General features: G+C 37.8%; 2 protein-coding genes across 2 annotated transcripts; both read left to right on the top strand.

Annotated features, from left to right (window-relative positions):
• Nucleotides 1-12142: 12142 nt before the first annotated feature.
• On the top strand, nucleotides 12143-15527 carry LOC126713783 (phytyl ester synthase 1, chloroplastic-like). Its single transcript, XM_050413646.1, has 6 exons — nucleotides 12143-12315; nucleotides 12435-12539; nucleotides 13172-13278; nucleotides 14206-14327; nucleotides 14430-14538; nucleotides 15375-15527. Exons 2-6 carry the CDS (start codon nucleotides 12488-12490, stop codon nucleotides 15510-15512), a joined length of 528 nt encoding a protein of 175 aa, XP_050269603.1. The 5' UTR covers nucleotides 12143-12315; nucleotides 12435-12487; the 3' UTR covers nucleotides 15513-15527.
• A 2575-nt stretch (nucleotides 15528-18102) lies between these two features.
• Nucleotides 18103-21461, top strand: LOC126713782 (uncharacterized). Its single transcript, XM_050413645.1, has 6 exons — nucleotides 18103-18299; nucleotides 19042-19419; nucleotides 19526-19600; nucleotides 20181-20331; nucleotides 20516-20629; nucleotides 20713-21461. Exons 4-6 carry the CDS (start codon nucleotides 20253-20255, stop codon nucleotides 21132-21134), a joined length of 615 nt encoding a protein of 204 aa, XP_050269602.1. The 5' UTR covers nucleotides 18103-18299; nucleotides 19042-19419; nucleotides 19526-19600; nucleotides 20181-20252; the 3' UTR covers nucleotides 21135-21461.
• The last annotated feature ends 2419 nt before the right edge of the window (nucleotides 21462-23880 follow it).

Here is a 23880-nt window from a genome sequence, read left to right as displayed (position 1 = left end):
GGAGAAGGTGCAGACAAGCATTACGACGAGGTTACGGTCCGTAAGCTATTTCATGCCGTTAGTAGCTTCAAGTTTCATCGTTTGGGCATTTTTAAAGGCCATCAAGAGATTCTGGTGGATGATGACAAGCTACCTAGCTCTTATGCAGATTACTTCATCAGCCAACGCTCCAGCTACTTGGTTTCTCGTCGCAGAAGTATATGTATAGTTGAACCATATAGCCCTCACTGCTTTGGTCGACAATTCGGTTTCAATCAACACATCCCTGGGGAGCTTAATGAGGACTTTTGCACCATCACCTTAGAGCAAGTGGTATGCTTCTGGCGCCAATGTCTTCGTCTTGTTACCAATTCAAAGTTCTTGATCCTTGCTTGCCCATTTAAGCACGTGGCTCCGTGCACGAAGGACTATATGAATTGGTGGGTTAGAAGATCTGATGGTTTCTTTTCAAGTAAGGCTGAGCAACTGATTGGGAATGTTAACCCAAGCAAGATAAGACTGAAAATAAAACAGCCCAATGAAACAGTGAGCCCATGAAGCGTCAAAGTGATGGGAAGCCCTCTTTTGGGATTTCAGAGGCTACCAATGAGTCTTTAGGAGGAGCGTGCGTGGACAAGGCACATTCTCCTAAGCGTGGGCCTTCTTGCATAGTCTCAACGCCTCAAGACGTGGAGGTTACCAAGGGTAAGGATGCGTCAGATTCTAAGCGGAACAATGGCAACTCAAATTCTCACTGGAGACGCAAAAGGCAGAGGGACAATCCCAGCAAGAATTTGGATCATGAGGGGGTCACCCAAGCAACTGACCATGGTGTCAATATGACCCAACTAGCGGCTGTGCACAAATGAGTTCTAATTCTCTTTTTGATGATTTTGATCTCGAACCCATTAAAGACCTTTGTTACCTTCACGATGACCTTGAAGCTATTTCTGGTATTCAAGAACTTTTTGAGAATGACAGTCTTGGTATTCTTCCAATGTAGGATGACAATTATCCTTCGAAAAGAGCAAGAGAGAAGTGTACACCAGTTGCCACTAGCCCTTCTACGAGCGAGTTTTCCATTCAAGGTCCGACAGCCTTTGATTTGGCTACTAAGGGAATTAACCCATCACATTCGGGGAAGACTAACGCCACTCCTTCTTTCGACCCTATTCACATGCCTTCAAGGGACTTGACTCGAAATAAATCCATTATATGTAGTTCGAGCCTCCCGGCCACTTTAACTGTCATAAAGTTTGAACTCGATGATTTTATTTTGAAGGTCGATCGACAGCGTGCAAAAACATTAGGAGGGGACCTAATTGAGAAGGTTGTGAAAACCCCTTTTACTTTGGTGACTTCACTTAGGGATGGAGTCGAGAAGATTCTCCAATTTATCGCACAAATAAAAGTTGTGGATGCAACGCCTTTAAGAGAGCGTATTTCGAAATATATGGATGATGCAGACTGATATTCTTCCCTCCATCATGCTCTTTCACAAGGCATCGCGCTTGAATACAAGGAACAGAAGCTCACCAACGCTTGACATCATCTCACTCTTGCCCTTGACTCAGAAGCCATTAAGATCAATCAAAAAGTTGCAATCAAGGCGAACTTAGACAAGGCCTTAGCTAGAGAGATTGAATTGAAGAAGGAAATTGAGTTGCTTTCAATGCAAAAGGCAGAGTTTACAGCGTCGAGTGCCCTCCGTGATTCAGAGCTAGCCCAGCAACAAGTGATCATTTCTCAAATCAAGGGGGAGGTTTCCAAGATTGAGGCTACTCCAACTTTAGAAGCTTCTGATGATGCAAAACTTAGAGGGCTATAAGAGTTACTAGAGACTAGTAAAGAGGAGTTGAGGCATTTAGATTGAATAGGTTAATCTTTTTTTTTCATTGATGTAGCCATTACAATGTAACGACACCTATCTCTTTATTAATAAAAATTGATTTATCTCCAGATCAATGTTTGCTTCTTCCCTGCTCCTTCCTTCTTTTCTTTTCTTTTCATTTTTTTTTTTTTTTTTTTTACAACTGTGCTTAGCAAGGGATGCTAGGCTGCCTACATACCCAAAAGGGATCAAGTCATAACGTAGTTCAAAGGCTTTATTATTATTGTTTTTTTTTTTAGGTACGTATGTCACTGAACTTAGTAACGAATACCAAGCTACCTACATACCCAAAAGGGATCAAGTCATAACATAGTTCAAAGGACTTTTTTTTTTTTTTTTTTAATTTTTAAGTACATATGTGACTGAACTTAGTAATGAATAATAAGCTGCTTATGTACCCAAAAGGGATCAAGTCATAACGTAGTTCAAGAGAGTATTATAATTTTTTTTTTGTCCCTAACTTTTGCCTAGGCCGCCTCTTTCAAGGTTTTCAACCTAGCGGGATTTTTTTCTTCTTTTTCTTTTTTTTGTCCCTAACTTTTGCCTAGGTCGCCTCTTTCAAGGTTTTCAACCTAGTGGGATTTTTTTTTTTTTTAATGGGTAGTTTAAGCTCTTACCGAGGAGCATCTTCAATACTTCATTCATAGTATTGCTTCAGGAAATTTGCATTTATGGGACCTATCCTTAGGCCATCTCCGTCGACTATCTTGTAAGCACCATTAGTGTAGACCTCCTGCACGACATAAAGGCCGTCCTATTTTGATGTGAACTTGTTCCCAGTCTTGTGAGAGATGTTGATGGGTCTTCGCATTACAAGTACTAGGTCCCCTACTTGGAAAGATCAAGGTTGGACTCTCTTGTTAAACGCTCGTGAAAGCTGCGCTTGGTAGCATTCAAGATGTTGTTAAGCTTTCAATCTCTTTTCATCAAGTGCTTCCAACTCTTCGAGTCTTAATCGCACATTTTTTTCATTTGCGAGCCCTTCTTGGATAGCAATTCGAAGTGATGGAATTTGTCGCTCTAAAGGCAGGATTGCTTCGACACCATATACTAATGAATACGGAGTGGATTGTGTGGGTGTCCTGTATGTTGTTCGGTATGCCCATAAAGCTTCTCCAATCTTTTCATGCCAATCCCTCTTTAAGTGCTCTACTACCTTTTTCAACAAATTGCAAAGCATCTTGTTGAAAGCCTCAGTAAGACCATTGGCTGGCGCATTATACATGGATGACTTGTATTGCTTGAACTTGAACTTCTCGCATAGTTGGGTCACCAAACTATTGTAGACTGGCTTACCATTATCTGTGATGATATAGCGAGGGACACCATACTGATAGATCAAGTGAGTCTGGATGAAGTTCACCACATTTTCCTTTTTTACTTCCCTGAGGGGTATAGCTTCCGCCCATTTAGAAAAATAGTCGGTCGCAGCTAATATGTATAGGTGACCCCCCAATGACTTAGGCAATGGCCCTACAACATCGAGTCCTCATGCATCAAAAGGCCAAGACGCGATCGTAGGGTGTAGGGGCTCCGGTGGCTGATGGATGTAGTTCGCATGAAGTTGGCATGCTTCACATGTCTTTACATAGTCCATACAACCCTTGACCATGGTGGGCCAATAATAACCCATTCGTTTTATCCGGTGATACAATTTGGGGCCAGACTGATGGGCACCACACACTCTCGAATGAGCTTCTTCCATGGCTTGATCACCTTCTTCCTTGCCAAGACATCGTAAGAATAAACCATCAAAAGACCTCCTGTATAATGTGCCCTTGTAGTGTATAAAACGAGGCGCCCTTCGTCGTGCCTCAGTCTTGTGGCAGGGATCTTCGGGTAGCTTACCATGTTCCAAGTAATCAATTAGGGGTTGGCGCCAATCCTCATCCTCCACTATAGATATTGATATGGCATTCATCGCACTTGCGTATTCTTCCGTGTAAGAAAGCACCCAACAGTTGCAGACGGGGGACATTTGCCTTTTCACTGAACTTGATTTCAGGATCATGGCATATAAATCGAATTTGTAGAACTCGATTTCATTTAAATTGAAATCGAGCCTTACAGACTCAATTTCTCATCCATGCTTTTCCGTTACACTCCGTCACTCACACCTAGAAACCCACGAAGAAACCCAAACCAACGAAGAAAGAAATGGATTTTTTTTTTTAAATAACTATAAAATCCAAACTATTTTATTAGTTAGTTAAGGTTTGAAACTATTTTGGTATCTAACAAATCGAGTCCAAAGGAGTCGATTTTGGTGTATAAATCGAGTATATTGCACTCGATTTCCCATTGCACAGCAGCTGAGCTGGATACACTGTCCACGTAGGCTGGAAATCGAGCAGAAAGGACTCGCTTTTCCTCCATGAAAATTGAGCCCAAAGGACTCGGTTTTGTTTAATGGAAACTGAGCCCTCTAAACTCGATTTCAGTTCAGCCAAAACATGGATTTTTTTCTATCTTCCTTTCCTTTCTCTCCAAATGCCGTCCCACTCCACTTCCAAGCCCCAAAAACCCATGAACAAATCAAATCCAAAACAAAAAATCAAACCCACTCTCCAACATGTTCTTCTCCTCCACTGGAGCGGCAGCGAGAAACCGTGTGTCCGATCCAATTTCCATCGCTTGAGTTTGGTAATCAGCGAGAAACCGCCTGGGTTTGGTAATCGGCGCCTGGGTTTTTGCATCGTTGCTTCTTTCTTCCACTGGAGCGGCGGCGAGGAACCACACGGTTGCTGGGTTGCTTCTTTCTTCTACTGGGTTTTTGCTGGGTTGTTGGGTTTTTGCATCGTTGCATCATTGCTTCTTGCTGGGTTTGGTAATCGGCGCCTGGTTTTGCTTGCTTCTTTCTTCTTGTTCATCGCGTTTTGATCTTTGTTTCTACGTTACTAAATCGAGTCCATAGGACTTGATTTAAATGTATAAAAATTGAGTCCAATGGACTCAGTTTCTAGGCTTAGAAACTGAGTCCAATGAACTCGATTTCTCACCTACGTGGACCACCTCAGCTGGTGGCAAAATAATAAATAACAAACCCAGAAATCGAGTCCTTTGAACTCGAATTGTTAGATGCCAAATTAGTTTGAAACGTTTCCTAACTAATGATATTGTTTGGGTTTTGTAGTTATTTTCTAAAAAATCCCGAAAGAAACCCATGAAGAACAGAGGATTTTTTTAGAAAATAACAACAAAACCCAAACAATATCATTAGTTAGGAAACGTTTTAAACTATTTTGGTTTTTAACAATTCGAGTCTAAAGGGGACGGTTTTTGTGTTATGAAATCGAGTAATTTTTACTCGATTTTGCTTTTTTGCCAGTACTTGAGGTGGGCCCAATATGCCAGAAATCGAGTTCAGTGGACTCGTTTTGTAAGAGTAAAAAACGAGTTCAATGAACTCGGTTTCTATTCTTGCAAACCGAGTTCATTGAACTTAGTTTTTCCACACATAAATTGAGTTCAATGAACTCGTTTTGCAACACTGGAAAACGAGTTCATTAAACTCGTTTTTTACTCTTACAAAACGAGTTCACTGAACTCGATTTATGCGTAACACGTGTCAACCATCAGGCACACAAAACACACAAAAAAAAAACGAAGTTCAAACTTACACAGCACTCTCTCATTCCCTCTCTGACTCTCTCAGTCCCTCTCACAAAAAAACCAAACACAAAAAACTAAATTCAAACTTATTTTCTAAAAAAATCCAAAAAACTAAGTTCAAACTTACACACTCTCAGTCTCTCTCTCTCACGAGAAGTCGAGCTCTCTCTGACACTCTCATTCCGAGCCTGTCGCTCCGTCGCCGACTGCTCCCGTCGCCGTCGCTGCTTCTCCCTCCTGTCGCCGTCGCTGCCTCTCGCCGTCACAAGTAAGGACTCTTTCTTTTTTCTTTAAATATTGTTGTATTTTGACAACGACCATCGTTTGTTGATTTTGTGATTAAATCCATTTTGGCTTAGTAATCCTTTGTATAATATTGTCATTGGTGATTCATTTTACCATGGAATGTATGCATGCCCGCGTTTGGTAGTTGTGACCAGGATCTTAGTGAGTTTAACTATTTAAAAACTTTTGGATGAAGAGGTATTGCTAACTCTGCATTGATACGTAGTGTTGTGACCAGGATGTTTCTTTTGTTTGTTATGTTTGCTGTGGGTACATGCATCTATGTTTAGGTACATTTCATGATATGTAGTGTAGGGTGTTTCTACTATCACAAGCTTGTCGTTTGGAAACTTGTCAACACAACACATTCTGAGTTGAACACGTCTGAAATGCTTACTAAATGGAATATGTCTGAAATTCTTGATAATAGTCAACACTTTTTTATTCAAAATAATGCGTTTAATTGTAGCAAATCACAAAGATACCATTTTTAGATGCGTCCCTGCATTCTGATACTGTAAAAGTTCCCCCCATGCAACACATTGTGTTGGTGTTGGAATAGGGAATTTGTCCCGAAAAGGATACAGTTCCTTCCAAATTTGTAATTATTTTTTTTATAGATAATTAGATGTGCCTTTTCACTAACATTTTAAGTGTTTAACCATTTGAGAAGAAACTTTTTTCCTTAGGATATATATATGCAAAATGAATATTCCTTGTAGTGCTGAGTTTACTCTTTAAATGTAGAGCAAAATAAAGTTTCTGACGACCAAATGTAATCAAATTGTGAGGGTTAGCGCTTATTTGCATGCAAGTTGCTTAGTTTGGATTGAAACTACTAAAGTGTAACTTTTGGGTATTTTGGAATAGTAACTGGTCCCTTTTTGGGGTTGATTGATATATCAATTTTTGTTAATGGGTATTGGACACACAATTTTCACGGAATGATGAGGTTACATAAAATTATGATGCTTTAAAGTCAATGCTCATGGATTTTGAGTGTTTATATGAATATAACATATTTCATGATAAAATGCATGGTTAGAAGAGTGTATATGTGTGTGTGTGTGTGTGTATAATGGGTAAAACTTATATACTTTAGGTGCAGTATATTATCGTTTTTGAAGCTCTTGAATACTTATCGTTTGTGCAAGAAATTGGGATCCTTACCAATTTAACATGTGCTTATATTACTCTTGACTCCCTAAACTTCGTGCAGTATGGCTGCTGTTCCTGCTCAGCTCCCTGATGAGTTTGGTCTTGGGCCCATTGACGATTTGGTGTTGAGGTTTATAAAAACACATCGAGCGTGCGCTGTTTGGGAAGGCAAGGTAACGATTCGATTTGGTTTTTTTTTTTTCTTTTTGGGGTTGATATTTTAAGGTCCCTTCATAACTGCTTTATTTTTGTTTTTTAGGATCAATAACTACAATCATATATACAAAGGTTATGGCATATTGCATCTCATCACCATAGTTCTATCATGTGCAGGATCCAGGGCCACTGAAATGCCGCGGTCATAATGACGAGTTCCGAAAACGACACCGGATAGTGGTGGATGATCGTATCGTCGACATTGTGAAGAGAGTTGGATTAGAGGGGCTGTATAGGACCCCAGGTAGAGAGATTAATCATAACCTGATCACGGCCTTCGTTGAGCGATGGCGGCCTGAAACCCACACCTTCCACCTGCCACATGGTGAGACAACGATCACATTACAAGATGTGGAGGTTCTTTTCGGGATTCCAATCGATGGTGAGGCAATTGTTGGAACAACTGACTTGACATGGAAGGATGAATGTCGGAGTCTGCTTGGAATTGCTACTAATAACACCACGCTTAAAGGACAAAGGATCCAAATTAAGAAGCTACTAGAAAAAATTGACGAAGGGTTGCCCGATGATGCAGCAGAGGTGGTTGTGCATCAATATGCACGGTGTTATATCCTAGCACTCCTGGCAGACACAATTTTCACCGACAAGTCTGGCGATAGGGTGCATACGATGTGGTTGCAGATGCTGAGGGACCTTCGGAATCCACCTCAGTACAATTAGGGGAGCACTTGCCTAGCATGGCTGTACAAAGAGTTATGCAGGGCAACCGACAGAGGTGCTAGTCAGATTGGTGGGGCCTTGTTGCTAGTTCAATATTGGGCATGGGTCAAATTCCTTTTTTTGTGCCCAAGGATGAACCTCCCACCAGATGGTGCATATGGCCCACCATTTGCACCTTCTCCATTGTCTATTAAGTAAGTCTCTTCCTTGACCAATTCTCTCTATTGAAAATAGATTCATAATTTTAAACACATTGTTAGACATAGAAAATAAAATTTTAACCTTGATATTCTTCAAATTTTGACTCATTAATAGGATTTTTATTTATGTTTTTTATATATCGTTTGACAACCACGGAGGTCATATGTTATGATTGATGTATAATATAAGTCTTATTAATTTCTAACTCCACCACTAATCATATGTTTAGATAATCATTTATTAGTATAAACTTAGTGGTATGTATTGTTAAATTTACGATTGCCCATCATTTATTGTTGTTGATTACTTCATATTCTCAATTCCAAGTATTGACTCCCTCTTTCGCAATTGTAGGACTGTGTGGGTTGTGAGCACCTTGAATAGCCCTGCCAAAATCTGTCTGGTCCGGTACCGTTAGCTTTTAGATTGTATGCATCCAAAGCAGGTACCAAAATTGTGTTTATTCTATTGTTTATGACTATTGTTTATGACTATTGTATTTATAAATGTAAAAGAGCTCATAGATATGGAACATTGCATAATATGCTGCCCTTTGATTTGACTATTTCAGGTGGTGTGGCAACCATATGAATCTGAATTAGCCCACCTGCCTGCGTTTTGTGTCGCCGGAAGGGATGTATGGACGGCGAGGGTACCGCTTGTATGTTTCTAGCTAGTAGAGAAACATACACCAAACCGTGTTGTTCGTCAGTTCGGGATGGTACAAGAACCCCCCCACCCCATATGTTGATACTGACGAAGCCCTTCATGCCATAGACCTGAGGGGGAAGATGGAAGTGAATTGGAGGGACAGACATTATGGCCATATCCAAGTATGGAATACTCGAGCACGATCTCTATGTCTTGGAGCACGACTAGAGGGTGATATGTCGCCTGCTTATCCATACTTCGATTGGTACAATAGGGTGACTTGGAGGTTCGTCAACCACACTTCGGCTTCACTTATTATTATGGTAATTGCTTCGACCTTTCTTTTCAATTTTTGTTGCGTATCAGGAACTTCAGTATGATGTACTAATTGTATTTATTTACTTTCAGGTTGCCAGTCACAAGAAGTTGTTGAAACTTTATACAGTAGGTAGTCCTGAGTACAAGCATATTTCAGCTGTACTTAAGACAGTGGAACGCCTTCACCGTATAACTGCTCGACTTTCGTTGGAAGATATCGATGGGGCAAATCCAGAAGCGCCAGAAGATACTGGACGACCAAGCACGAGCTCAACTCATGCCAGCCATAGCCATGGTCAGCGTGCTGCATCTCATCAGGTTGTCAGTAGGGCAGATCTCCCTCCACCCCCACGTGCATCTCCTGCCCCAGAGTTCCCTCCACCTCCACATGCATCTCCTTCCCTAGAGATCCCTCCACGTACTGCTCATGCAGTTTCTGACCTAGAGATCTCTCTCTACCCACTGCTCATGCATCTTTTCACCTCGAGATCCCTTCACACACCTCACATACATTTTTTGATCCTGCTCATCTTTCATTTACTCCACCATCCTTTGATCTCGGCCCTGATTTCAGTCAAACCCTTCCTGTCATGCACACGCAATCCCCATCGTACAGCATTGGTCATATAGACCATGTACCGCCCCATAGTCACTCCATGTCATTTATGCCCACTCCTAAACTGCATATAGATCCCATGAGTACGGGCACTCACATTTCATTTGCTACACCCTCCTCCCCCGCAGTTGTAGTATCTTCAATTGTTGGGAGTCAAGCAAAACAGCCAGCTGTGCATGTTGAGAATGAGCAGGTTGTTGGGTTATAGTCACCCCTACCAGGTCGACCTAAACGTACAATAAAAGCACCTCCTTGTGGGACAAGTGGTCACAAAGCAGGACACAACGCTGGCCCCACGGTATGACAAGTCATTTAATGTAATGAATATTGAGTAACTACTGTTATGGTTGGTATTGGAATTCATGTAATCCATTGTTTGGTTGTAACTCCATCTTTGCAGCAACGTGAGGAGCCTCACGAAGGAGATGCAGTACCCCCTCCCCCACATACCAGACACTATACGAGACAGCATAAGCGTAAAATGCATTAGGATTAGCATCCCATAGAGGTTCTCTCTCTCTCTCTCTCTCGCTCTCTGAAATCACTGTTTTTTTATTTATTTAATCCTTTTAATGCTTTCAAAACATTCCTGATTATTTGATGTGGGTTTATCTTAAAAACCCTTTTCTTTTTAATTATATTTCAAAGTCTTTGATTTTTGTAAATTTTACATTGAAATACTAATGCCTGGTTGGAAAGTTTATCCAACTCTCTACTTTTGAATTTGCTTTGTGCTTTGTGTTTATGAGATATGTGTTGATGCTAGATTTCAGTGGATATGTTTCTTGGTTTTCTTTAAGTGATTTTGTTCTTTGATGTTTAATGTGTTTTTTGGTGGGTTAAAACATTAGGCATATTGTTGTCAGTTTTTTTTTTTTTTTTTTTTTTATATATATTTAAAATTGCTGGATGTTGAAACTTTGTTGGTATGAATGTATGCAGGGATGGATGCTACTGGTTTGGGACTTGCTCTGCACCATAAAGCTCTTGGGAAGTAAGTCATATTACCCTTGTGTCTATGATGAATGTGATTGCTTCTATTTTTTAATTGGATTATCACCTCTTAAGTTAAACATCTCAATGGCAATCACTTTAAAATTAAATTCATTATTTTTTATCAAAAAAAGAAAAAATGAGAAAGAAAAGAAGCATCTCAAAAGTGAGAATAGAAGTTAGTTTAAACTTTTTCAGCCAGGAATATAAAATAGATGCCCATACCCTGTCAGACCTAGGAAATTTATAGGTCTTTTTATGAGATGGTCCTTTTCTATTTGGGAAAAAATTAAATTGATTTTCCTGCTTATCAGTTTTTTTTTGGCAATGAATTCACATCTAGAAGGCTTGGCATTTAAGTCAGCCTAAGAATAACAAGAACTGATTCACTCTCTGTGCATTGTTTTCAGTGACTTTTGTGGAAACTTGCTTCTTCTCCTTTCTAGGATAATATTATGTAACTGGACTTCATGCTTTTGTATTCTTTTATTTACTTATTTTTAGTTGTTAGCAACAATTTTTAATCCCTTCACTGCAGGGCTTTTGAGGTCTGGTGCCTTCATATCCCTATTCACAATCGTACACCATTTGAAGGGCTTAATCTTTAAATAATAATCTGTGTGTGTATAAAAATTTTGTTAAGGTTTTCATGAAGTTCAATTGCATTGTTGATTCATTGAAATGATAGATTATGTCTGTACTTATCAAAAAAAAGAAAAAGAAATGATAGATTATGTCTGTAATTCTTGTAGCTATTTGACTATCATATGTAATTATAACTAATTTGAAATGCAAATATGATTTATTACATTATAAAATCTGTTTTGAACAGAAACCTAAGACACCATTATTCATTTATTGCTTGCACCCTTTATTCCAAACTGTCCATTTTATATGTTTATATACTTTTTTCCCCTGTTATTCCTTACATGAATAATTGGAACTCTAACAATTACTTATAATTGAGTCAATTATGCTGACAATAGATTAATTTGTTGGTACATTTTGAGCAAAAGTTGTAAGGACATATGTGTTAGCAATAGTTAAACATATTTTGGCTGTTGATATAAATTGTAGTCCCAAAACGTTGGAGTAGGCTATAGATCCTCAACAAGACTGATTGGGGTCAGGCTCATACTTGAATTAGTGAAGTTAAAAAGTCCTTAAGGGCTGTACATGCCCTCTTCAATTTAAAAGCGTAAAGGGTGTTTGTGGGTAATGGGGTATGATATTAGCTTGTTGGTTGGTCAGGTACTTCTTTGCTTGCCTATGGGCTCCCTAGTGCGAAACCAAAATAGGTTGGCATCTTCCAAGTGAATTTAAATTAATGAAATTTTATCATATTTATGTTACTTTAGTTATAAAATTCATTTCATTAATTGTTGAGATCAATTTTTAACAGAATCTTAGAAATTTCCTTTGCAGTGATCAAATATTTTTATGTCTTAAAAAATTTGTTATGTGCATGCTTCTCACACATGTAGGTGGGTTTTGTATTATCCTTTAATACACAAGATATGATAATTTATAGTTTGGTAAATTTTGTTGTATGAAGGGCTGGCAAAACTTGTAGAAGAAACTGTCAGCTTTGAACATGCCTTATCTCCACATAAGCCAATTTATTTGGTTGGGGATTCCTTTGGAGGATGCCTAGCACTTGCTGTTGCTTCTCGTAATCCTGCCATTGACCTAGTTCTGATATTATCAAATCCAGGTTAGATTCCTGATATGCAGTTCATTTTTTTTCTTATAAATATAATCTTGGTATGTTTCTGTTTGATGATCAATGGTTGATTATCTGAGAAATCCTGAGCTTTTGGTATTTGTTTTTAGCAACATCATTTGGCAGGTCTCAGCTGCAACCATTGTTTCCTATCTTGGAGGCTATGCCTGATGGACTCCATAGTGTAGTTCCCTATCTTCTTAGCTCTATCATGGGTACCTAATCTGTCCCCTTTAAGTCCACTTGTGGAATTCTTCAACGCGTGAAAAAATTGGATACATTATTGCTAATTTAACGAATTCACTGTGCCTTTAGTCTTAGGAATACCTCATGCCAAGTAATCAGCTACTATGGTGTATGAAATATGAATTCAGTTGCTGTGATATTTGGTGCTGCTGCTCTTAGGTGCTTGATTTGATATCAATTCTTTTTTAATATTGTTGCTAGCATGTTCATAAAAATTTGATCATCTTAGTTTATTTCTGTATTCTTACCCTGAGTGAAACCTTGAATCTTGTCTGTTGGTCAACTTAAAAATGATTTATTTGAATGAAGTGCTTTTAAATGCATATTTTATAACAATAAGTTTTGTACTGCTCCTATCTATACTCACAGTTGAACAAACCCTGGGAACAACTTGAGTCTATTTGGTTGAACTGATTTTTAATCCTTACTGACCTAATTTATTTAATCACATTTTTGTTAATAAATTTTATTTATTGAATTCTGCTTTAATAGATTTGCATTATTATTTTCCCTTAAATTTAGATGTGTTTTTATCCCGTGTCACTTTTTGCAGTCACAAATTTCTCTTTTTCTGATATATAATTTTCTATTTTGACATCAGGTGATCCAGTGAAGATGGCTGCAGTCAATATTGAAAGCAGTTTTCCTCCTGGGCAAAGATTTGAGAGGCTGTCTCGCAGCCTCATTGGGTTGTTACCATATCTTTCTGTATGGAATGCTTGCCAATTGGGTTTCCCCTTTTTTATTTCGTGTTTTCATAGATTAATTTCTCTCCTTCTGCTTCAATTTCTATTATTTTCAACTAGTGTTGCTTTTTTGCCTTTTGTTTTGTATTTTTGGCATAGTTTAGTTGTACTCTCTTTAGTTTCCATTTACGGAAGTTTCTGTAATTATTAGCTGCCTGGCCACAAAAATCTTTTATCTACTGTGCTTTATCTTTCTTGTAGCTTAGTTATATATCATTAGAAGATATTTCCTTTGTCCCATTTTGTATGTCCAGTTTAGAAAGTCCTAACTTTCTAAAAGAACATCATTTAATATTTTGTATCTCACACAAAAATAAATAAGTTTCAACATTTCTGTTGTAAACTTTTTAGAATTCAAATTTAAATAATATAGAGAACAGGGTTATATTGGGGAGTCAGTAATTAATGACGGAGAATTATTTTGGGACAGCAAAAATGGAATACTTGACATACACAATGAGAAAAAGTAGTCTCATAAAAATATAATAAATAATAAAGAAAGAAAAGAGAAAAAAACCTCTTTTTGCTGCACATTCAGCAAATCTCCTTTACTGGGGAACCAAGCCTATTGAGTCCTACAGTTGAAGAGTTTGATGAGATACATTTATTCAATATGTCTCACTTGCATTACCAGAACATGTCAAGTTTTGATCACCTATAATATGGGTTCAAGGTTGCTGGTAAAAATACTAGCTTCTGCGTACAGAAGGATTGCTGGTTGGGATGTGTTTTATTTTTTCTAGCCTAAGTTAATACCTTAGTTCATTTGCTTTACAATGTGTATTTTTAAAAAAAAATTACTTATTGAAGCAGCCCAATTAATATTTGTGGTGTCAGGACTCTAGTAAGATGTCAATATGAATTTTGCATCACTCCATTTTGTTGTCAGGGTTTTGATGATATTATACCAAGGGACACTCTTCTTTGGAAGCTGAAGCTGCTTAAATCAGCTGCTGCTTATGCCAATTCCCGTCTCCATGCTGTTAAAGCCGAAGTTCTTGTCTTGGCTAGGTTTTTCTTCTCTCTAGATTTTACTTGCTGAGATACTGAATTTACTTTTATAGTGGTAAATCTTAATTGATTGTAAAGATTGATGAAGTATTTGCATTTCAGTGGCAAGGATAACATGCTTCCTAGTAGAGATGAAGCTGAACGACTTAAGAACTCATTACAAGATTGTGTTGTTCGTCACTTCAAGGACAATGGGCATACCCTTTTATTGGTAAGTGAGAATATGTACATCTATCATATAATCTCATAATTAGCTCTCATCATCACTTCCACGTTAGTAAACCTGCTGGTGACACCTAGATTTTCATGAACATTGACTTCCTTAGATTGGTACTTTTAGTCATATTGGCCAAATAGTTACTTTCGTTGAAATCACCTAATCCAACCTGGTTGAATCCCAAGTCCACTAACATCCTTTTCCATTTGTTCTGGCTTCAGTTTGTCCCATGGAAAATTGGTTGACTACTTTTTTCATTTGATATGTATGGTGCCAACATTGAATTGCTTCAAAATTTCTTTTTCTATTTTTGGATAATTCAATGGTTTCAATGGAGGAGAGGGGATGGACATCTCCTTTGGAAACACTAGGAGGTGCCAATTGAGCTACAAGGCTCTTGGCACTTCTAAAATAGAAAAGGAAAGGAAAAAAAAAAAAAAAAAAAGAGGTGCCTGCAAGTACACGTGTTGTGTACTAAAGCTGCATCATAAATTAGTAAAAAATACAACAATCAAGAAAATCCAGCAAAGTAGAGAAAGAATGGCCAAAGTAGCCATCCAATGATATAGAGTGCATAAAAAATCATATTTATCTCCATTGTAGATCGTTCAAGACCTTCAAACGTCCGGTTATTCTATTCCTTCAAAATAATCCACATGATGAACAGAGGAATTGCCTTCAAAAATGCCCCTTCCAACAGCCCTTTAGATCAACTACCCTTTTAGGCATAAGCCGCATAACGGACTGCATATCAAGCACACACTAAAGCTTCATGCCCTCTTTTATTGTGGGAAAACAAATTGACTGCACTGTTTTCTGACATTGTGCAGGAAGATGGAATTGGTTTAATGACAGTTATTAAGGGTACTAGCAAATTTCGTCGTTCAAGGAGGCATTCTTATGCCTCAGATTTTTTTCCTCCTAGTATGACTAAACTCAACTATGCCTGTGCTCAAATAATCAGGTAATTCATTGGAGCATGCGGGCACACTGACACAAACACACACACCGCAAACATGCACAGACACACAGACACACACACACACACATATCTCATCCCCCCATCTCTCCTTATTACAATGCTTTTGGGCATGCAAATTAATCGAGATCCTGTTCAAGGGTTCCTATACAAATACATTACACCATTATATTTGTAGAACTTTAATATGATATCAATTAGTGACATTTAATATCATGCTGAGGTGCAACTAGGTGGACAATGAGGTCACTGTCTCAAGATTTGTCTACATCATTTTAACCTAGTGATACTTTCTTTTTTCATTTAGTGTCACCTTTTTTCTTCAATATTTCAATTGAAGTTTTATTTAGTTTTATTTTGTACTTATGTCTTCAAAGTGTAAAAAGTTGATATCCTGATTTCATTGGCCTCTTGGCAAAGTGCTATGGGTTGATTATTGACAGACAAAGCCATGTTATAGCTTGAGGGGGCCATTGCTCCCCCAAGATTTTCTAAATGCTTTAAATTTTCCTTTACATTTGAGGATAAAGTTTAATTATGTATACAAGTGGCTCCCCCAAAAATGCACTTACTTTTCTTTTCTTATATTATATATATAGATACACACAATTCTGTCCCTAATTAGCCCTCTCACCCAATAGCTAAACGCCTAGTTCCACGGCTGAAAATAGAGACTTACAGTTGGAGGCTGAAAGGTTGGACGTCCTCTGAGCATTAATCTCACTGGTTGGGTGGCATCAGCAGGTGGAATCTTTAAGATTTGGAATCTTTTATTTTAGGGTTTAGGGTTGAGGGAGAGAGAGGGAGATACATTGGTGCAGAAAACATGAATGTGGTCCCTACAAATGGACCAAACTACCTTCCCTTGATCATGGACAGGGGTTTTGTTGGTGTATTGCATGATTGGTAATGAAACCTTCTTCCTACCATTTTTCTTTCAGTATAAATGATACATCTTGGTATTCTTGCTTGACCTGAAATCTCAACTAAATGTTATTCTATTGCTCCAGTCTTTCATATACATGCAAGGATAGTCTATCAGGTTATTTAGTTTAGTCAGTGAACCCTGGAGATAAATTGATCCAAGTTACATGTTTGCTGTCCCCTTCCAGATATCTTTTCAATTGGCTGTCTTGTTCCATGCTTGAACCTGTTCGTAAAACACGAGATGCAACGTTCTTTGTGAACAATTCTAGTGATATTTAGGTTCCACGTGGACCAGAGCAGCCCGGTGCTGTTCAAATTACCATGTTGGAGCTGGCAGCACAAGGACATGCTTCAAAGGTATCGGCAGATAGTTTAGGTAGATATGAATAACAGTTACCTTTTTCACTGCTCGCTTTTAGTTTTCTGTTCTTCTCTGTGAAGAGCCTTGTACCTTAGTGGTAACTCTATGGATCATTTGTCAAACCGAAAAACACTATGGAACCAGTTTGCAATTGAATTGACTTCAAATTTAATTTAATTTAATTCAATGTCTGGTACATTACCAGGAACTTGAGAAATACTGTCTGGTACGTTTGATGCCTTCTTCCACCATCGAACATACGAGACGGTCTTTCTGAAGCTCCTTGTAATGTCCCTCTGCGTCTTTGACAAGAGAAAGGACCTTGTTATTCATTATTACTTCATAGTGGCCCTTCTTCTGTCGATAAAAGTATAATGATGAATGAGGTGACTAATAACTTATGTTGAATCATTTTGCTCATACAGTCATTGATAGTCATTCTTTAATACTGATCATTTGTGCATCCTTTTTGTGCAGCTGTTGGTGCCATATTGTCAGCAACTGATTCAGTTTGCACGCTGCAGGTACATGATGTTCATCATTACATGAATGTTATACATGGAAATTGACATGCTCCATTAATGCATGATATTTTTGGCCTGATAAAGGTTCTCAATCAAGATGAAACGCCCTTACTTTACAGTATTGTATTCGGTGAGGGAGTGGTGAATGATGCCACCTCTATTGTGCTTTTCAATGCAGTCCAATCACTTGATGTCAGCAACATTGATCTGCTTACAGCATTGAAATTCTTGGGGACCTTCCTTTACCTCTTCTTCACCAGTACTGCTCTTGGTATAGCAGTAAGTTGTTTTAGTAGTTATTTTTTTCTTGTTATTATTATTATTGTTTCTTTTCTTTCCTCCTTTTTATTGGGCATCTCTCTTCAATTTCGGTCGTTTTATATACTGTATGTAAAGTACATAGTAAACAAGAAAACATGACAATCTTTTTGACGTAATTATGTTGTACTGGATAGGTTGAATAGATTTGCAGCTAACTTGAAGCAAGCTGCAGAAAGTGATGGCCGGATTGAGCGTTCTGTGAGAGAACAGTCAGCACTCATGTCAATCCTTGATTGCCGTCCAGTATGTTGAACTGTTTGTGTTATTTATGTTTATCATTTGTCTCCCGTGCCTTATACCATAGGCCTTGGATGATGCATTGACATGCAATAAGAAAATTTAAATAGCATAATCATACTCTGTCAAAAATGCAAGCTGATATGAATTTCAAAAGCATTTCTTGATCCAAGGTTGTCTTTTTGCATTTAAGGTTTTTGGTACAAGATTGTGTTGTGTAAGGCTGTGTTGTTTCATTGGTGAATTTTTTTTTTTTTTTTTTGGTAAATCACACTAACCTTCCTTAAGGTTTGAGCAAATGTCGGAATCCCTTTCTTATTTTCAAAAAATGACACTTAGCCCCCTATGGTTGTGAATCCGCGTGTATGAACTCTTTTCCCAGTTGTGATAGATATAGAACCATTGAGTAAGCTCACCAACTTCAACAAAAGTCACTAATTTCTGTTGTATTGCTATGAAAACATGGGTTCATAAACGTGGTTTCTTTGATGGTCTATGTTTCCGATTGGTAATTTGGTACTTTTAATGGAATATCAATTGCTTAGCGTAATTGAACTATTTGGTTGTATTTCATTAACTTAAGAACTGCTGGCCTAGCACTCTGCGGTTTAGTATCTGCTTTTGTTGGCATGATTAATCCTTCTTGCAATACCTGATTGAGTGTAACTTATTAACATGTATAGAAGAAAAGTATATACTTGTTGAACTCACAGTTGGATTTTCCATTTAACAATCACTACCGTTGATTCACCAACAAATTGAGGCATGTAATGCAAATTCATATGAGATGGGTGATTATGCATGTAGTGATATTTTGTGATATAAATTTTCTCAGTATCCATGTATAATTTTATATTGCATGGTCCTTTGCTTATTTCATTGTTGGCGTTAATGTTATTAAATATAATGTGCCAAACATCCATCTGTAAGTGGGTCTTGCTTAGTTCCAACTACTTATACAACACCTTCTCCTTAAACCAATACAGATAAAAATAAACTAAGAAACTTGAAAAGATATAGATCCAATGGCAACATTTTAGGAGAGCAGCCTCTGTTCATTTTGTGTATCCTCCTTATAGAGCATTTTAAAATGCCATTCTTTCACATACTAGTTGATATCTGATTAATGGATTGTGGCTTTGAAACAGGGACAAGGAGCTTGTCATTTCCTTCAATGGGAGGATACTCAAGAAATTACCACAATTAATGATCTTGTAGATGAAAGCAAACATGGCATATCTGTAGATTCTACTTCAACAAGCCATGAGTTAGTCACTAAAATGGGTGATTTGAGTATTAATAAGTTAAAGAGGAAGTTTGATTCACTAGAGATGGAAAATCCGCAACATCTCCCAACTTCTGTGGCTGTACATGAACATTTTGAGAAAGATCAAGAGCCTGTCATAGAGAGGAGTGAACATGATGAGACTTCATAGAATTTAACATCTACAAAGTATATTGATCCATCACGAGTTGAGGACTCTTCAAATCTCCAAGACCTAGTTGTGCTGGAGGTTGAGTTGACTGTAAGTGAACCTTCTGCTCTTACTGTATCTTTGCATTCTTGTTGGCCTTTTGCCAATGAAGGGATGATATCCTCCTCCATTAACTGAGGCAGTGGCTTGGCCGCAGCTTTTGCTGGACGTTTGGCCTTTGCTGGAGCTTCTTCTTGAGCTGTCTTCACCTCCTTTGTTTCGGCAGCCACTGGTAATTTCAAGACATTTGTAGTTTTCTTGAAATGATTTAACTTGTACAATTTAACTGTTACAAATTATATAATATTAGATGAGAATGCAACTACTTACTTGTAGAAGTAGACGATTCTTGCACAGCAGACCAAGCAACCATGTTTCTGTGATTAGTTACTAATTTACATACCCTCTGCAAATAAAATAAATAAATAAATAAAAATTCACAAATATGCCTATCCTCCCTCTGGCCATCACAAAATATAATTATTTTTTCAACCATTTAGTTGGAGATCAATGTAAATAGCTTATATTTAAAAAAAAAAAAAAAAAAAAAAAAAAAAAAAGGTGTATAACAACGGAAAATCTTGGGAGAGGTCAGTATAATTTTCCAAAATGAGAAAACTAGCTGATGTGGCACAAGACAAGCGGCCTAATAATTGTGTCCACATATTAGAGTTCTAGACCATATCAAATTTTAGATGCCAAAATGATGTTCTCCATATCCCAGAGATCCTCTTATCTTTGCCAAGTTTCAGTATTTAATTTTGTTCTCCAACTGGGTTTATCTATAATTTTTGTTTGTATTGTAAAATCAGGAGATTATAAGGAAGGATATTATATTGGAGTGGAAGTAGCTGAAGGTGACCCAGAAGCAGAAAAACCATTTTATGGTCCAGGCTGAGATTCATTGCGGACAGGCTGAGATCTGGAGGCAAATTACTGCTGCTGGAGACACTTGTACTGAAGGTATTTTCTTGCGCATGTACACATTTGCTATATATCCTACAGTTACTGCCCTGCCCAACCCAACCCCCCCCCCCCCCTTCTCACCCACCGTATCTTTATAGTTTATGTTTCTCTTGCTTTGTTCTTGCTAACTTGCTGCTTGCCCTTATCAGTTATCTGTTAATATATATATTTTTTCTTCCAGTGACAGATTGTATAAGTCAAGTTTTAGGACTTCATATTCTGGGTTGGTTGGGCCGGCTTGCTTTCCCTCCTCCTCGATGTTTATTAGTTCTTCCACCTCGGCCTCTCTCTTGTGGTAAATACAGATTACATTCCATTTGTTTGGTTTTTTTTCCCTCTTTCATCTTTGGTTGTGACTCTGATTCATATTTTTGGCAGGTGTTTTCCCTAATTTTGATTCCATATTTGTTCCTCGAGATAAAGATGTGTCTAATTGTGAAGGCTCTGCTGACCTGCATCATAGCCCTTCAATTGTTGAATTTGATGAGACGTCATCACAAATATCTTGTCGTGACGCTCAATCTTCGAGTGAATTGTCAATCCCCAAGAGTCCTCCTGCTTTGCTAAAAGGTAGCGTAACAACTTTAAACGTGGATGTGCTTGAGCAGACAGTGTTGCATGTTCAAAATCAGCTTCTTACCCATCTTGAATCAATGAATCCGCTTCAACACGAGTCCATGACACAGGTGGTGGAATCTACTTTTATCGTTTTGGATCGTCTATTAGTTAATTATACACCTTTTCAAGAGCGTGTGAAGGAGTTCATTGCCTGTGCATCATCATTTGCTGATATAGAGTAGTCCATCAACAACAAACATTCTTTTCAAGAGTCGATGGAGCGGTACCATAGTGAGAAAGTAAGGTATATAAGCAAAGTGGCTACTATAAGCAACAATAGTGTAGCTGTGTAGCATCTATCCATTTTGGCTATATAATTTGATTGTTTTTTATATGTAATCTGTCACTTTGTTCCATCCTTGGTTAAATGGATCAGATTTAGCTAGATCTTATTTATGATCGTATAGCCTCTTCATAATCTGTATGTTGGTTTGCGTAATGCTTTGTATGTGAATTGCATAGCTTGTACAAGGATTTTTCTATGTACAGCTTTTAAATTATGTTGAGATTTACCGAAATACTAATTTGATAAATAAAAGTCATCTATTTCACCTTTTCTGTTCCATTGATGCTTCTATCAATCACAAATTGTTAGAATTTATTTTTTCCTTATAAAATAACCAATGTTTAAAATGGGGAAAAAAAATCAGACAAATGGGAGGTTGTAATGGATATATTTGATAGACAATAATCTGTTCACTAGATAAATGCATAGTCGGGTTTGCATGGATGTTGAGGTGGGAAATTTCCTACGAGTGTCTTTAGAAATAAGTGTTTCCTTGGGGTGTTTATTGTTTCTCTCTTTTTGGTTGTTTTTTGATGAATGAGCATGATTGCACTGATGGTACTGACCAAGCTTCAATTGGAAGTTGTAGCATCAATGCTCAAAGCACGAATAATTAAAGGGCTGATAATTCATTGACAATATATATTACTGCTTGAAGGGGAAGGGAAGGATGTGTGTGTGTGTCTATAGCATTCAGGAAAAATCATAGTTAAGAATTGTGAACATTGGGTTCAATAAAGGCTTTTTTTTTTTTTTTTTTTGGGAGCAAAAGAACCCTTACAAGTAATATTCTCCCCTAAAAAATAAAATAAATATTTATTTTTATTTTTTTACCTAAATAATGAGGCTATTGCATTTACGTGGAACTCTCTTGCCATTTCTCTTTTTGGTCTTCTATAATTAACTATAATAGGAGGAAAAAAACAACCTTAAAATTTACAATGAAACATTAGGGGAAGAAACAAAATATTTTCCAGGGATATTAGGAAAGAAAAGGACCACCCACTTGTTGAACACATCTAATTTGGTCTAGTACCACAACCTGTCCTGCTAGCATATGGATCATTTCTTTCATCTTGTTTTTACATACTTTATTTGTCTATGGCAGCGGCTTTAGTAAGGTAGTAGTTCTACTGAGATAACTTGAATATTCTTTTATTGCTTTCTACTTGACCTCAATGGCTGTCCCTTCTTCTCCATGTGGCAGTGGTACCGTCCAGCTGAGAAAAGACAATATTAAGCAATAGCCAATAGGTGTTCTTTCACTTTATCACATTGTGAAAGATTCTATTAACAAGGCCAAGACTAGTTCATATATGAAAAAGGGGATGGAGATTCCCAAAACCCAATTCTCCATTTAGCTTGTCTTGTAGTCTATAACTATAAGGTTTGAAGTTGAAGTTTGGTACAGTGCTACCTTTAATTCATTGAAAATTAACCGTCCAAGTCACACATTACTCTGACAAAATTTGTTCCTGGCCTGGATATATATGTAGTGTTTAAAGTTCATTTCAGTAAGTTAATTCAATCATCACAATTAAACTAGTGAGTAGTAAGCAATATAAACTACAAAATTGTGGGGATTTAAAATTGAAAGACAAAATTAAACAGTCATAATATCACAATCTAGAAACAGGTACATTGGATATAAAATACTTCGATTACAAGTTCATTCAGTGACAAACAAAATAATAATTGTGTCGATACAACCCAGTAGTAAGTTCAAATACATAATAAAGAGAACCCCAATTGACATCTACAATGCCATTCCAAACTCGAGTATTTGCATGCCTGGCAAAAATTCAAATATTGTTGTTAGATACCAAAACCCAAAACATACGTACTAATCTACGCAACTTGGCTAATTGATACAATCATGGCATTTTATATAAAAGCATCACTTACCTAGTTTGGATTATTACTACTTGTCGAAGCCCCACGGGAAAGCGGACATCTTCTACGGTTATGCCCATGTTGATGACACAGTCCACAGCTCTGCTTTTGCTGAATCTCCCTCAAGTCAGAATCTGGCCTCCGGCTTCCCGGTTCTCGCCGGACCCCATCCATATCATTTCGTATCCTAGACGCCACAAGTCTACCTTTGCCCCGCAACAGTTTTGGGTCAGGCACCCACTTTGGACCATCCACATCCCTCCACAATGAATCTGACTTTGGCACCACAAATGCATGTGAGTAGGTGTGAATGGCGTTCACCAAACTATAACATGGGTCAATATATGCAGTCGCATCTTGCCCCAAGTACTGAAGAGCTTTAATTGCATGTGAACAAGGGATCTTTCTCATTTGCCACTTTCCACAACCACATGTTCTGGCCATTACATTTACTTCATAACTATGGTGTCCCCCTCTAGAGCTATAGATGTTGTATGCAGTAATTACTTGATATATACCATTCAGATTATTAAACGGATTTATTTGGTGTGAAATTGATTTTTGTAGGTTGTGTTCTTAGATTTTTAAGGCATATTTAGTCCATACCTTGTCCTTTGAGAGATCATGAGTAATTTCTTTGTGTCGATCATGGAAATACGCAACAAGTTTGCAATGAGTGAATTCAACCATTGCAGCAATTGGTAGGCCACGGGCACCTTTGAGTACTCCATTGAAGCACTCCAAGACAT

The sequence above is a fragment of the Quercus robur genome, chromosome 2 (assembly GCF_932294415.1).
Source record: "Quercus robur chromosome 2, dhQueRobu3.1, whole genome shotgun sequence".
In the NCBI taxonomy this organism is placed as follows: domain Eukaryota; kingdom Viridiplantae; phylum Streptophyta; class Magnoliopsida; order Fagales; family Fagaceae; genus Quercus; species Quercus robur.
The sequence above is the reverse complement of the archived record's forward strand: the minus strand, read 5'-3'. Positions and strand labels throughout refer to the sequence as shown.

Excerpts from the sequence above, each read along its gene's own strand:
- LOC126713783 (XM_050413646.1), top strand. The coding sequence starts at position 12,488 with ATGCCTGATGGACTCCATAGTGTAGTTCCCTATCTTCTTAGCTCTATC. Across the intron at positions 14,328-14,429 it reads GAAGTTCTTGTCTTGGCTAG|TGGCAAGGATAACATGCTTC; the intron begins GTTTTTCTTCTC and ends TTTGCATTTCAG. Across the intron at positions 14,539-15,374 it reads ATGGGCATACCCTTTTATTG|GAAGATGGAATTGGTTTAAT; the intron begins GTAAGTGAGAAT and ends GACATTGTGCAG.
- LOC126713782 (XM_050413645.1), top strand. The coding sequence starts at position 20,253 with ATGGTCCAGGCTGAGATTCATTGCGGACAGGCTGAGATCTGGAGGCAA. Across the intron at positions 20,332-20,515 it reads TGGAGACACTTGTACTGAAG|TGACAGATTGTATAAGTCAA; the intron begins GTATTTTCTTGC and ends TTTTTCTTCCAG. Across the intron at positions 20,630-20,712 it reads ACCTCGGCCTCTCTCTTGTG|GTGTTTTCCCTAATTTTGAT; the intron begins GTAAATACAGAT and ends TATTTTTGGCAG.